The 15671-nt window shown below is 38.6% G+C and overlaps 2 protein-coding genes across 2 annotated transcripts in view; one reads left to right on the top strand and one right to left on the bottom strand.

Annotated features, from left to right (window-relative positions):
• Positions 1-41: 41 nt before the first annotated feature.
• LOC110053672 (peptidylprolyl isomerase domain and WD repeat-containing protein 1-like) overlaps positions 42-15671 on the top strand; it is a 19124-nt gene continuing 3494 nt past the window's right edge. The window contains exons 1-14 of the mRNA XM_020759931.2: positions 42-192; positions 1596-1698; positions 2090-2190; positions 2433-2528; positions 2695-2782; positions 3429-3531; positions 4253-4396; positions 5848-5922; positions 6005-6085; positions 6652-6745; positions 7087-7140; positions 7383-7426; positions 7560-7634; positions 10241-10359. Of these exons, the coding sequence (XP_020615590.2) occupies positions 72-192; positions 1596-1698; positions 2090-2190; positions 2433-2528; positions 2695-2782; positions 3429-3531; positions 4253-4396; positions 5848-5922; positions 6005-6085; positions 6652-6745; positions 7087-7140; positions 7383-7426; positions 7560-7634; positions 10241-10359 (1298 nt within the window). The 5' untranslated portion in view covers positions 42-71. The remainder of the gene's footprint in view (positions 193-1595; positions 1699-2089; positions 2191-2432; positions 2529-2694; positions 2783-3428; positions 3532-4252; positions 4397-5847; positions 5923-6004; positions 6086-6651; positions 6746-7086; positions 7141-7382; positions 7427-7559; positions 7635-10240; positions 10360-15671) is intronic.
• Positions 10353-12288, bottom strand: LOC110053675 (uncharacterized). Its single transcript, XM_020759935.2, has one exon. It carries the CDS (start codon positions 12247-12249, stop codon positions 11221-11223), a length of 1029 nt encoding a protein of 342 aa, XP_020615594.2. The 5' UTR covers positions 12250-12288; the 3' UTR covers positions 10353-11220.

Below are 15671 nucleotides of genomic sequence, written 5' to 3' on the forward strand. Positions count from 1 at the left end.
CATCTATCTGCGCTTGCGCATACTTGAAACGCATTCGTCTCTGACCAGTAAGATTTCGTTGCAATTTTAAAATGGCGGACGAAGGGAGCAGAAAGCGTGGTTTGGACGCTGCCGAGAACAGCGACGAAGACGAAGAAGATGACATGATTGGTCCTATGCCGGCGCCTCCTCCTAAACCAAAGAAGAGACGAGGTAAATTTAGTATAAAACATTTCTGTAAAGTATGATCTCGGCATTGACTGAAATCATTCCTGGCATTTACATGTACTTTGATGACCCGAGTTAAGGTCATGTTTTTCATACCTTCCATGTGTCAGTGACTTGCCTTGGGAAAATGAACGTAATTCCTGAATTAATAAGGGCATTTATTTAATCAATGGAATTTGTCACAAAAGGTGACAACATTTGGAATTAAAAGAAACCTTGGATGAAGTGGAATTACTGTTATCATTTATTATACTGACACTATTGTAGTCACCATCTGTCTTCTCATTGGCTAAAAGCCTACGGTTAATTCTGGGAAACAGCGCAACCCACAGATTATTCACTAGCCTACTAGCAGATTAGTGAATAATCTGTAGGTTGGCTTGTCGAAAATAAACTGTGTTCAGTGTGATAATGCGTTTGTCATTATTTTCTTTAAAGCAATGTGTAATAAAACAATATTTATTATGAGATTCAGTTTTTGTGATATCCGAAATAATCAAGGTCTAGGTTTAATTAGTGTTATCAGCCGAAGCCGAATACCTCAACCTTGATTATTCCAGATGTCACAAAAAACCTCATCCAATAATTGTTTAAAATTACTGTATAAAGAACTTCCAGAGTATTCTTGAATGATGCAGGAACAGATAAGCTCTAGGTTACTCATGTACTGTGGAATAGAACTCAAGATCATTTTTATTGACATGCATTACAGTTCTGTATATGGATGTACAGTGCAACTCTCTCAAAGCTACACTTACAGTATGCCTAACCATTGGGAAGTGCAAGTTGTGCTCTCATGAAACTATGGGTGGCTCCAGTTTGTATCTGAATAACCCTCTCCCCCCTTTATTGAAGACATTGGAAGGGAGGCATCAAGACCTACGAAATCCATGGGGGAGTAAGATGTTTATGGTAAATCCCAGGGGTATATTCTTCCAACCCTGCATTCTGAAGTGTTTTTCCAGGCAACAGCCTGAATTTTCCATAGGGAGATGGAAGGGGGCTGACTATTGATTTTGTTCAAAATTTTCTTTTGAATGGCTTTCCAAGGAACTCCCGAATATGGAGGGTATGGATCTATATTAAATAGACTGGAATGGCCCTATAGGGGACACTTAAGCTTGCAGCAAATAGTTTTAATTGCCATGCACACACAAATGTGTACCTTTTTAAAAGTACTAGCAAAGATCTGTAATATTTATATTTTGTAGACTGGACAAAAAAATGGTCTAAGCTACTCTGTAGAATCTTTTACAGTTCCTTTCTACATGCATGTCCATCTACTGATCAAAAAGTTGCACTTACAGCTGAACTGACTGGCCATGGTCATTAAGACATCTTTAAAATCTTTTATTAAATTGTACTGTGCATATACATTTTATCTCAAGTTTTAGAGTTTGAAAAAGTCTATCTTGGAAATATTCCATCAGCTGAGTCCTATGAGAAGAGTTTTATGCACCGGGATTTAATTTCACACATTGTGGTCACTGAGTAAGTTGCCTGATACAGAATTTACAGTACATGTTTTCATTTCTATTCTAAACTTCCATGTTCCATAATGTAACTTGACATAGATCCATTATTTATTATGTAGCAGGACATTTGTTCTTTCAGATCTCTATTTTGGCCACACATATTGTAAATTGCAAACTAGCTTTCAAACCAAATGGGACTGTTGGTCACATTGTGATAGCTCACTTTGACATCGCAGAGATCATGGGTTCGACTCCAGTTAAGCCTGAATTTTTATCAGGCATTATTTCCATAATCACAACTGCCTATTATCAAGATAATTCATTAGTCCTTTAATCTTTTTCTGTGCAGTTGTTTCATGCATTCTCTTGTACTGTATTGGACTCATGTATGGACCTGTATTTCGTAGAACAGAATTTCTTATTACGGCAAGTTGCGATGGCCACATCAAATTTTGGAAGAGGCAAGATGAGGGAGTAGAATTTGTTAAACACTTCAAAGCACATATGGGTGAGATAATTGCAAATTTCACGGACGTGTGTTTCATTACTTGAATAATGTATTAATTGAATTAATTAATATAATAATAATATTATGACTGTAATAAATTAACTTATAATACTTCAGTAGAGATCTTGACCTGGTGAAATAAGGAGATTTTTTTCCTGTATTATATTGTATAATTGAATGTCCAAAAAATGTAAATCTGAATTATATAATTTGAATTTCTTAATTTTCACATTTTGATACAGGTGTCATACACTGTATTGCTGCCAGTGCTGATGGTCAGATCCTGTGTTCTACAGCTGAGGATAAATCACTTAAAGTATTTGATGTTGTGAATTTTGGTAAGAATGGGACTTCATTCTGACTAACTTACTGTTCCTTGGTTGGGATAGCCACATGTCCTACATGTATATATAAATTATACCTAGTCAGGGAGAGCAGCGATCTAACTTATACACCTTGATACATTGTCAGTTTATTTGTTTAATATTATCGTTTACTTTGTAGATATGATAAACATGTTACGATTAGATTACGTTCCAGGACAGTGTGAATGGATTTTTCCTCCTGGTGCAGCTGTGGCCTCAGTGGCCTGGTAAGCATTCAGTTGATTTTTTAAACAAAATGTTCAATACTCCGAATATTTTGTGTTTGTCATAATCGATAAGAGTGTAGTTTTAATTATAATATAAGGGCAGCCAGGACAAGCAACATAAGAGTCACAGTGTTTCTCCCTACCCAGGAATGTAGATAGATTCTTGCTTACTATTGTGGTGTAATCTAAGGGCAGGTAACCTGACAAAAAGCTAAGGGCCTTTACCTGGGCTAAGGGTGGTTAACCTACAATGGACTAATGAACCATCAAGTTTCTTGAATTTCTAGGATTTGAACTTTAACCATATCGAAAAAAGTTGCATCAGTTGCCATACACATATGTAGGTCGTGTGATTGTGAACATTAGACTATGCACATTTAACCTGATATGCTCAAGACTTCCTGCAGTGTTTTGATTGCAACTGCAGTGTGCCACAGTGAATATTCACTTGCTCAGTATAGTTTGACTAGCTTGATATATATGTTTGTCAGGCTACCTATTGTGCAAGTACATGTGTATGGTAACTGTTATGTTACCATTTATTAAGTAAATTACTTGCATGGGTAAATAAGTCAGACTTATTATTATTATTATTATTATTATTATTATTATTATTACTCATAAATCTGTTTTTTTTTTCCGTCAGCTCAGAGAAGGAAACAGGTGTGATTCATGTTTATGATGGACGAGGGACAAGCACACCTTTTCATACTCTGAATCTTCATACCAAGCCTGTAACATTTATTAAGGTATTCACACATACATGGACAAACTGTCCTGTTCCCTGGGCTGACCTGAACATCAATAGGTGCCATCACCGAAAGCTATAATCTGAGCATTTCAAAACCCAGACTGAAATCAGACTCTGCAGCTATATTGATATATTAAAATAGTTACCGGTCTTAATTAATGGCTGATTTAAATTCCAGTCACTAGTCGATTTTATCAATGCCTAGATGGAAACCAAGACTGTTCCTGCTTCATTGTAGAACTTGATTATCAACATGCCTGGATAATATGTGTAAACAGTTCAATTTGAAAGTCCTTGGCCAAGTGGAAGAGAAGCACAGGCCTACACTGAAATTAATTTTTGTTAGTGTACTGGGTTTTGTATCAAGCTGTTTGGGTTTGTAGCACTAGCCTGGGGCTTTGTGACTTGAGTTTTTGGTCAAGACAGTCTTACATTATCTCCATCATGTATTGTATATGAGTGGCTTAACTCCACCCAGGAGTGAAAAAGAAATTATTGGCTACCAGTGACTTTTTGGCTGAGGGCAACTTAACAAACTGTTGGCAGTTACCTGTGATAGACTACTGTATATGTTGCATCTCTCTTTACATTATGCTGTAGAAACCAGGATACATCCGGTAGAGTAGATCACTTTGGCTACAGTGCAAACTTTACTGTTAGCTCAATCAAAGTGCATGATTTTTACCCAGTCAGTTTGTTGATTGTGTTTTGTTTGACAGTACAATGCCGTGTATGATGTTGCGGTGTCAGCAGATGAAGCAGGCATGGTGGAATATTGGTCTGGTATTAAACATGATCTCCAGTTTCCCAAGAATGTTGACTTTGAGTTCAAAACAGACACAGACCTCTTTGAATTTATCATGGTAATTATATTTATTTTTTGTTGACAATAATTATGATAATTTACCAGTATTATGGATGTAACATTTTAAATTAAGTCATGTTCATGGATTTCTGCCTTTGCTGCACTTCAGCTTTATTTGAGTTGTTGAATCGTCTTGTAACAAACAGTACTTAGATTAACTTTCTTGTGATTTTAATTGAGCAAATTTTGTTCTGTGCCTTTGGTGCATTGCTAGGCTCGATTACCAGCCACTGTTCGGGAAAGGAGCCCGCATTCCTCCCCTGAACTCACAGGCTGGATGTGTGGACTTGACATTGTTAAGTTCGACCAATAAGAAATCTGCCTGCCTGAATCGAGCAGGCTGCAGAAATTACCTTTCTCACAGTATCAAAGAAGCTGTGCGATATGAAGTGCAATCACGTTAGTGGGACATTTAACCAAATACCATCAACTGATGAAATCGTGCCTGATCTAAACCATAGTGGTATATACAACATGCAAAATGGTCCACAGACTTATGCATAAGAATCTATATTTGAATCTTTTGGTGCCAGAATGTCAGGTAACGGACAAAGTCAACAAAGAGAGGGATGAATGCAAACATCAATCTCAAGAAACAAAAGACTACAGTATGTCAAATTGATGTGCACAGTAGTCTTTTTGAAGGAGAGCGACACCAGTCTCTGGCAAAGCCAGACAAAACTAAATTTTTAAATGAGCCAAAGCAAACTGAACTAGCAAAACATAAACATGGTGTCAACACCATGCACACCAACATGACAACATGACCTTTGACATGACGTTTGCCACACCACAGTCAAACGGCTCTGCTCTACTTAAAAAAAAAAAACTCTTCAATAGAACGCAGCATAATTATAATGTCTCTTGGCAACAATAAATGTGAAACAGAATAGGTTGGAAGGCCAAAATTAAAAGATGAGGTGGCAAAAACGGCACATGTACAAATGTTACGAGTCGTAGGAGTCATGTGGCTCTGCCTATGATTGTCATCAGATGACATTTCCGGCCACCAGAAGCACCACAAGAATTAAATTATGAGTTTATGTCACAGACATGCTTTGCTGCTCATGTGTCCACCCATCTCTTCTCGGGGAGGAACGTAGATCGGACTCAAGAAAGCGGCGGAAATTGAGCCTAGTGTATTGCGCTCTGTGCATGCAATGCTTGCCTATGGTGTCCCTATTTTACATGTATATGTACATCCTTGCGCTTTACAGAAAAGTCTCTAGTTCATTTGGGGATATATTCTGGCATTAGCACTTTGAAGTCCTTTTTAACTGGGTCAGGGTCACAAAGACGCGAATATGAAAACTTCTGTGAAAAATTAACTTTAAAAGCCGATCTGTTTTGGTCTTACTAGCATTTTTGATGGCTTCTGTCTACCTTCATCAGAGTACATGTAACTTCTGATCAATTTAATTAGCATTTATTTTTTCTTGCTTAATTTAGTGCAAGACTGTTCCTGTATCGCTGACATTTTCACCAGATGGTAAACTATTTGCTACCTTGGCAATGGACAGGAAGGTGTATATCAAGTAATGAATTTATTACAAGAAGTTTTCAGACTTACAGATCACAAGTAATTTAAATTTGTTGTCACCCTTAGGTCAGAGTGTTCCGATTTCTAACTGGGAAGAAAACAAGAGTGTTCGATGAGTCCCTAAAGGTCTTTACAGAGATGCAGCAGGTAACTTGACAACCAGCACACTTTTATCAAATTTGAGAATATAGTGCAGCCGAGTTTGGATGGGATCATTTTGTGCAAGAAACTTGTAATTTTCACAATGTATCCCCTCCGCCCCCTCTTCAATACACAAAAGTGTACTAAATGGTAGCAAATTGTTTGATCAACCTCACCACCTAAACTGGGAGGTGGTTTTGGACATTTGCAGAATACAGATTGCAGACTACAGGTACATGTAGGCCTAAATATCATTCCGGTTAGCAGTCAGGTTACCCTTTTATAGTTAGTCCTTGATAATGGAAATGGGATACGATATTAGTTAAAAATTCTGCAGTCTGCAAATGTCATACTCTGACTGGGAAGTTATTATGTAGCATTGCTAGATGGACTAGCATCCCATCCAGGGGGGGCGGGGGGGGGGGGAGTAGCAATGTTCCTAGCTCCTTCATGCTATAGAAACTGGAGTAATTAGTACCTCAAGATACTGGTTATAATTCTTCTGGTTATTTCAGTCACTAGGATTGCAATGGATGTTATTTTTAAGTTCTCTTTGTTTTCATTTCTTCTAGCAAAGTCAGCAGTTACCTGATATGGAGTTTGGTAGAAGAATGGCAACAGAAAGAGATTTAGAGAAGACAGATACCTTACGGTTCTCCAATGTAGGTAATGAGCTTGTAAAAATAATAGTATCCACACTGGTCAATTTATATTATCAGCATGTACTTTATTGAAACCTGTACACGTAGATGGATTTCCTCTAATCACTTTATGCCTCCAGAAAAGTTGTTGCTAGAGTAGAACAACAAGCTGAAATCCATCTGCGGGTGTTTAAAGGCTAACTTTATGGAGATTGAATGTAGAAAGACTTAAATTGAGCTGCTTAATGTTTTGTTTTGTAAGATTTTTTGGAAATAGTGCACAGCTGTATATTCCTCTTCTGTTATTGCTTATTAAAGTTACCCAGTAGATACTAATCAAGAATGGATGATTTTCAATCTTGCTAGTCTTTGATGAAAGTGGATTTTTCCTGTTGTACGCCACAATGTTGGGTATCAAAGGTATGCGATTCTACACCAACATCTGTCAGAAACATTTTTGTCATTCAATGAATGATTGTATACTTTGAATTCAAGCTAAGCAATGAGTTCCATTTAGTTTGTTACGCTGTAGTGTGTATAGAGAGCAGACTTAAATGGTATAGGAGTTAAAGCGACAGTTTTTTTGTGAAGTGTTGTTCTCCAGAATACAACCTGTTCTAGTTTTGTTGACAGACTTAATATATGTCTTCTTCCATCTTCAGTTATAAACCTTCACACAAACAGATGTGTAAGAACAATAGGCAAGGTGAGAACGACAAGTTTAACCAATTATTATTATAATAAACAACATTGCAATCCAATTTACACACAACAGTGTGATTTTATGTTGGGTTTTCAGTGCACTGACATGTACAGAAATTAACATTCTTTCTTTTTAGATGGAGAATGTGCGATTTGTTCAACTGGCCCTGCACCAAGGCAAGACCAAGAAATCAAAAGCAGCAGTTACATTGGTAAATACTGATTTTCTCTTTTTGATAATGAAATGCCAGTCACCTTCTCCCCTTCCTAACCCTGTGCTTGTTGTTGTGAGCTGACTTGCTGGCTTGCGTACCTTCAGGGCCACTAAGGACTTTGGTACATGTATTGGGTGTTTTGTCAGGGGTTTCATTAAGGGCCGGGCACCAGGCACCAGGCAAATTGAGTGGCTGTAGGGATGATTTTGTCCACCTGGTTTGACCATCTACGGGAAAAGTTTTGTTATAGAGAATTTCAGTTCAAAAAGTTTTCCCGCCTGTGAAAACCAGTCGCCCTCCTGTTGAAAATGGTAATGAAACCCTTAGTTTTGTAGAATGAGTTATAATGCAAGAAGTGTCATTCTTAAATATCTCACGAGAAGCAAAAAAGGGACTACAGCTCTTACATACATGTAGTTTAGCCAAGATATTTTGATGCACACTAAACCTGATATGCTCAAGATGTTCTTCAGTATCTTGATTGCAACTGCAGTGTGCTACACTAAATGTTTTTGCACATTGTCCAGTGATGTTCACTTGTTAACTGGATCAAAGTTGCAGTTAACTGACAAATTTCTTTGCTGATCAACAATTCAGTTAACTCCCCCATCTTAACTACTATCAACTTTCAACTTCTCCTTAGTAAAATCAGTACATTTTAAAGCAGGCATTTGATGAGAATTAAGACCGCCATCAATTAAGGAACTTGTCCTTTTATTTAGCACAAATGTATGTTAAAGTATATTTGATTGACAACAGATTTACTTGCAAGGTTGTTACTAACAGTAATTGCAAACATGTCTGCTCAATAATACTTGAAGGCTTTCGTACAAAAAGGGCGTATATAGCTTTTTGGGCCGATCGAGGATCGAGCTAATTTTGGCAGACTGACTTGTTTTGACATGAAAAGCGTCGTTGCGTAGTTGTTTTTGTTGATTTGCGCTTGTTTTCCAGAAATAACGTAGGCAAAAAACTCAGTTTTCTAAGGGTATCTTTTGGAGATCTTTTGTTGAACGAAAAACAAAAGAAACCTTTTGTTTTGCTAAACGATGAAGTCACCGAAGCGTGGCATTTGCCGCTAGTTTTTTTATTCATATTATTACGCTATTTTCTTATTGTTGCTTCATGAGCGTAAGCAAATAAGGCGCTGAACGGGCCGGATTCGAGTTTGTTTTGTCGTGACACCGGTTCGATACGAAGTCGGTCGATTTTTTTTTCCGGACCATTTCTCTACTTCTTTCAAAACTGAAAACATCTATTTAAAACAAAACGATGCTGTCGAAGCTAAAGTAACCGTTTAAGTTCGCGTCGCGTCGAAATTCTCCTTCGAAGGATTCGCTCCAAAAGATGCCGCTTGGAAAACTGAGTTTTTTTGCATACGTTTATTTCTCGAAAACGAAGCGTGAATCAACAAAAAATACACAAAGATGCTTTTCATGTCAAAACAAGTCAGTCTGCCAAAAATTAGCTCGATCCTGCAAAAAATAAAAATCGGCCCAAAAACCTATATACGCCCTTTTTGCACGAAAGCCTTCACTTACTATTGTTATAAAAAATTATGCTTAATCCTTAAAGTAAAATAATCAGTAACTTACACTAATTACAAACTTATCTTTTGCCCTAGTTACAAAAATTACCTTATACATTACAATTAGCACCTGTCCAATTACAAATTTTCTCCCAAAAAAACATACGTATGTTAGCCTCCTAAGTTTAAAGCGTGGCTTTGATAATAAGCTTTAAACTATTCAAGTCTGCACTGCTGTTTTTAGCTTGATTGTTGCAAAGCAGCATGGTATAATCTCATGATGACAAGCTGACGTCATAACTACATAAGCAAAGTAAATGAAATACCACGTCTGACTGTGATAATAACTATATAATAACCTAATTGATGTGCCAGTTGCCTTAGCCGAGGGACTACTCTCTACTAATAGAGGACACCTACCTCAAAAAGAAATAACAAAGCGTAGAAGAATAATTAAAAAATTGGTCTACTTACAAATCTCAGAAAATACTTACAGTGGAACATTACATTTTTAAGAAATGCCGACCTTAATAGGCCCTTTGCAGCTAAGCCATCACGTGACCTACTTTTTATAAAATTATGGGTTATGACTTAACAAATGCCAGAAATGGAAAAAGCATGTGGAAAATATCAAAATGGCCAAGTTTGAGGCCCCCATCATTAAGGAATGAGATTTTATGACAGTCTGAATTTTTAAAAGAATAAGAAGATTTGTATGGAAAAAGTTGTTGGAGAGCAAGGTCTTGCTCTCCAGCAACATTTTCCATACAAATCCTCTAAATTTTCCGAAAATTCAAGCTGTCGTATAAACTTGCTCTTTAATGCCAGGGGCCTCAAACTTAGCCATTTTGCTATTTTCGATGAGCTCTTTCCATTTCTGGCAGTCTTTAAGTTATAGCCCATAATATGAACATTTTCTCGGAAAAATTTGGTCACGTGACCCCAGCTGCAAAGGGCCTATTTCCTGACGAGTCTGTTCCATAAAGTACGATAACAATTGCAAACTCCTCAGAAACAGCAGTATTTTCACTGACTTCCGCTGATGTCCACTTTTGTGACATTCTTTCACTTACAGGAAATGGAAGCGTCAGAAAACCCTTCACTTCAGACTGGAGGACCTGATCCTATGTTGTTCTGTACAGCGTCCAAGAAAAACAGGTTTTACATATTTTCCACCAGGCAGCCTGATCTCAGGTAAGTTTTCCACGGGCTCTAAGGGGCCTTTAACCCTTTCATGCTTGATTTTGCTTAAAAAAAGCCGTATTTTTTACCGTCAAATGGTTTTTTGACATGCAATGCTGCGAAATTGCATTAAATTTTGCTAGGAATGCAATATTTTACATTTCAACTAGATTTTCGACTACTTCCTATAGTCTAATGAGCAGCAATGTTTTACTTTAGCGCATGCACATAAACCAAAATTTGGACTGGAAAACGAGCGATTTGTTGCTTACGAAATGACCGACCTTGTGTGGGAACTTGTTCAGTACAGCAATGAGTAAAGATATCGTGAGCTAACCAAAGTAAACTGGTAGACTACGTGCCGTCGTGCGTGACGCGAAAGAACGCGAGTGAGGAAAACTGGTCGCGCGAGGCCGTTTGTCGTTTTCCACCTTCTAACGGTATTGAAATCATGTAATGACCTCGTGACTTGGAAAAAAGCTTGAGCACTTGCCCATGTACTATTACCATGGCGGAATTTTCCCAAGCATTAGTAAACTGAAAGTGCTTTGTAAGCACACTTCAAACGATAACAACGAGTATAATACAATCTAATTTAAAATATATATATATATTACAAGTTTTATTTCCATGATACTTTACTTTGTATTTAGGTTTGGCAATCTTGAAGTTAAGTTCTTTGTTATTTAAACTAAGTAATAGCCGAGAGATAGAAGCAGTTGAATGTTACCTACACGCATAAAGTCTAAGTAAAGACTGGTGTCTTAATATCAGTAAAACGAAACCGGAAAAGCATTAAAAAGTTTGTATGACCAGTCCTCAAGTAAGCGAAAGTTCAAGCATAGAATCGTGAGATTTGGCCGAGGACTAAACTCACTCCAAATGATCAAACGCTGTAGTACTTTCTGCGTTTGAAGTAGACAGCAACCGTGAAGACTGCCCAGACTTCTCTTGAGCAAGACGCGTAGTCAAATCCTTGAATGTTTGTGCTAGTTCTTCTACGGAAGAACGCTTATCGGGGCAAAACAATTTTTGAAGTTCTTGAAGTTGGCGATTTGTTTCTCTTTCTTCTGCTCCTTCCTTGGGGAGACCAAAGGTGTCTCGTGTTGCCTTCGGGTGTTTGATATTCGTGGTGGCCTCGTTGATTTCTTCAATCGCCTTTCTCCTAACTTCCGGTTTTCCTGTGAAACAGTGGAATCTTTCTTTCTCTAAAAACACTTCTTCAAAAGTAGATTTGCGAAGCTCTAGTAAGTTTATCAACCGTGCGATTGCACATCCGATCGGAAGAACGTCAAACGCCTCCTTTTCTTCGCTTGGGTCCTCTAACTTCACCAAACGTCGGGCGATCTCAAACAACAAAATCATGTAGGCTTCAATGGTGGCTTCGGGAATATCTTTATTCTGTGTGTTGCCCTTAAAGAGTTTCTTAATATCCTTTGCGAAGGATGTTGTGTTGGTCTCGTAGTGTGCTTTTAAGGCACCATTCAGCGCGTCGTATTTTTTCGCTGGTTCGGTAAACTTGACCTTGCTTTTAGGACGAAGAACCACAATGCCATTGCCAGGTTGGTGCTTTGTAGGACTGGCTGTGAGTCTGTAGAGTGGTTCGTATTCGACCTCATTGTTGTCCTCTGAGCTGTTGCGAATCAGCAAGTAAAAGGTTTTACCCTTCTTGAATTGATCTTCGTCGTTCACAATTAAAGAGAGCAGTGCGACAACTTGTTGACCATAAAAGCCCGTTATATCATAGACTGTTCCTTTCCATTTTTTCGGCATACTGGATGGCCAGTCTTCCTTTAGTAAGGGCTTAGAACCATTAGGAAGTTTATCCTCAAAAAATATTTTATGAGCTTTAACTTGACAATCGAACACAACAGCGTCACGGTAGACGGCGGCTTCAGCCATGTTGAACTTTTTCCCTTTCACATCCTCGTGTCCCTGCTTAGTTCTTCACAGTTTGAATGACGTCACGCAAGCAGCGGGTAACAGCTGCCTCAGAAGGTTCGAGAAAAATTATTGACCAAAGTGAAAGAAAATAGAAGGATGCATAACTGTTGAACTGCCCGGTGAAAAAATGTTTAAGGTTACGTTGTTAACTCTTGGCTTGTCAATTCGAAATAAACTGTCTGTACTGGTTTTCTGAAGGGAAATATAAACATTTCGACTTTACCCGTGAGTGACCGCCAGTCTACACAAGATTTTGGTCGCTGGATTCTATGTTCAGGAAAATACACGTGTAGAGTGAACAGCAAGAAACTAGGAGGAAAGTAGTTTTTATTAACTTTCAGTTTTGTAGTTATCTCTCCTTTTGATTTCCTACGTTTAATGTACCCTTATAAATTAAAGCGTAAATAATTTCCCGTCCCGGTTCAATAGGCCATTTCCGCGTTGCCTTTTGCCTCTTTGTCAAAATGAACCTTCATGCGAAACCAATTCACATGCAAATGCGTTTCGCCTACAGGTTCATTTTCATGTAATCGAACTCTTTTCCATATGAAAGGTTTGCGCGAAGACTCGTTTTGAAACAGAGGCCCAAGGTAACTCGAAAATGGCCTATTTAGCAGCTGATTATATTAATCCAACAACAACCGTATTTAGTTTATGATTAATCCGTAGGATAATCGAATTTGCCTAAACGTTATGTGCTCGATTGGAATTTGTGTTCGATTTTGTTTGATTAGATCCCTTTGGAGAAATATATAAAGTCGAAGGAGGAATATTCGATCCAGTGTATTTATCCTTCAAATATTTCTACACTCACTAAGGCACTCTGTTTCGTAGGAAGATCTCGGTCTTCTAAGGGACCGTTCATTTTTTATGAGGGAGGGGGGGCTGGTGGGATTTGGGAAGCACCATTTAAAAATCGCATGACCCCCCCCCCTCAGCTTACCAATTTTTTCACATGCCCCCCCCCCCTTATAGCGGTCATTTTTTGGGATGACCCCCCCCAAAAAAAAATTGAACAAACAATATTTAGATTTGAACTTTTTTAATATTTCTCTATTATCCCCCTACTCCACGTTATTGTGCTCACTATGAAGACAATATTTACAATCTCTATACGACAGAGAGCTGTTGTTTAAAAAACAAATCAAAAGAAAGAGAAGTCAATTTCGGATCTCCTAGTTATGGCTCTCCCTGAGCGTGTGGCATTTGGCCTCTCATTGGCATCTTCCTCATCTGAATTGATGAATGCAAGAATGACGTCACTTGAGTCATCTTCTCCCCCAGAGTCAATGGCGTCACGGTCATACTCATCATTGTCACTTTCATCCGTTTCACTGCTGTCAGCACTTGCCCTGTTGTCATTTTGTGTCAATGTCCTGGCATTTCTCAGTGTTGGTTGGCCAGCTCTGAGAGGTTTCTTCTGCCGCAAGCATGAATGTCTTACAATTGCCTTTACTTTCTCACTCTTGCTGCTTTTCAAATGCTGCTTCAGCCCGTGGTGGTTTGAGTACTTGTTTAGTTCTGGAACACGTAGCTTTTTAAGCTTGGTTAGATCTTTGCACAACTCAGTCCAAGGATAATCCTCCTCCCTACTTAACTTTGCCTTTTCTTCTGCTCTCTTTTTCCTTTTAAATTCCAGCACTTCAAGATGCTGAAGATAATCCACCACAAACTTCGATTTGACAATAAACTTATTTGCAAATAGAGCAACGCTCTCAGGGTCAGATAAAACCACTTGCCACTTCCCTGTTCTTTCTTCTTTATACTGTTAATCCAATCGGGGAAAGAGCGCATTACTACATGAGCATCATGAAAGAGGCTCATTCCAAAATGCGCAACAATGGCGAAAGCGACGACTCGTTTAAGAAAAGGTTTACAGCTGAACGATCCAGGCAGTTTGACATCTTACAAGCAAAAGAAGCAATCTTTCTAAGTGCGGATGGCTGTTCAGAAAGGGAGAGTGAGTTTTCCATGCAAGGGTACCAGTTGAAGCCCAGTGATGGAAGAAAACTGAACTTCTCCATCAAAGAGCACAGAGCAATGGTGGAAAAGTTGAATGTCATACTGAAAGATGTAAAGGAACACGATTCCACACTCTTTCAGTCCAATGGGCTTGCTTTAAAGCAGGGCGAAGAATTTGCCCACAGTTTTAATGTAAAACAGATCAAATGTACAGAAGCTAAGTTGACGAAGATCACGCAGGACATGGAAGCACTAGAAAATAAGAAGAGCAATTATAACAGCATATTCAAAGGCATACTCAAACAGCACATCAACAAAAGGAGAAGGAAAAAAAAAAAGACCGCAGAAAGTCAAATGAAAGAAAGAGGAAGCGGACTGAAAACAACGCCCAACGAGTTTATGGAATCTGTGTTGGAAACCCGCTAGGAAATGATCTTCCACAATGCCTTGTGTACCCTCCTAGAACGGCCGTCCCGGAAGAGTGTCTTAAAGTTGAGGATGTTGCCACGTCGATATTTAGAAGAGATGGGCCATACATCGCACAGCTCTTGGAAGGGAATTATTTCACCAATGCTGCAAGAAGCAGAATCACCACCAACCTTGAGCAGGAAGTCAGAGATTATGTTTACACCTTCATGTACCCTGAAGAGTTCACTCTGACGGAAAGCATTGCTGCTTCTTGCAGCATTGGTGAAAGAGACTCCCATAGCAGCACAAGCGGCGACGAAGAACTCGACGACAGCGGAGATGAAGATGAGTGCCAGTGAAAGTTGCATTCGAAAATAACATTGTTAAATACTTCTTTTCAGTACCTACAAATGCTTTTTGTCGCCAAACGTTTTTTTAAAGCAGAAGGAAAGTTTGTAATAAATTTGTATCCTGCCTTCTATGTTTATTCTATAGCAATTTTTTTGATATTCAAACATTATGCCATTTTAAAGTTTTACTAAAATACTTCACGTGACCCCCCCTTTTCCCCTTATTTTTTTGGGATGACCCCCCCTCGAAAGCCATTTTTTTCGCATGCCCCCCCCCAATCCCACCAGCCCCCCCTACCTTATAAAAAATGAACGGTCCCTAAGGGAAGCTTTTAGCTTATTATATTCTTCTACAGTTGAGCCCCTATTAAGCGGCCACCTATTAAACGGCCGCCCCTATTAGGCGACCAGTAATCGAAGTCCCGATGAGGGCTTTTCTATTGTTTATTTCTATTAAGCGGCCACTATCCATTTCCCCGAGGGTGGCCGTTTAATAGGGTTAAACTGTATTCAATTTCTGAAGCCAATTATTTTAGAAAACGACAAATTTATTGTGTACGAAATGACGGAGCTTGTGTCAGAATTTGGCAAGTGGTGCAGTGAGCAATGTTATCGGGAAGTAGAAAAAACAAAAGTGGTCATCAACCTAAAAATTCTCCT

Source organism: Orbicella faveolata, unplaced genomic scaffold (assembly GCF_042242905.1).
Source record: "Orbicella faveolata isolate gen_17 unplaced genomic scaffold, um_ofav_v1 contig_14, whole genome shotgun sequence".
Classification (NCBI taxonomy): Eukaryota; Metazoa; Cnidaria; class Anthozoa; order Scleractinia; family Merulinidae; genus Orbicella; species Orbicella faveolata.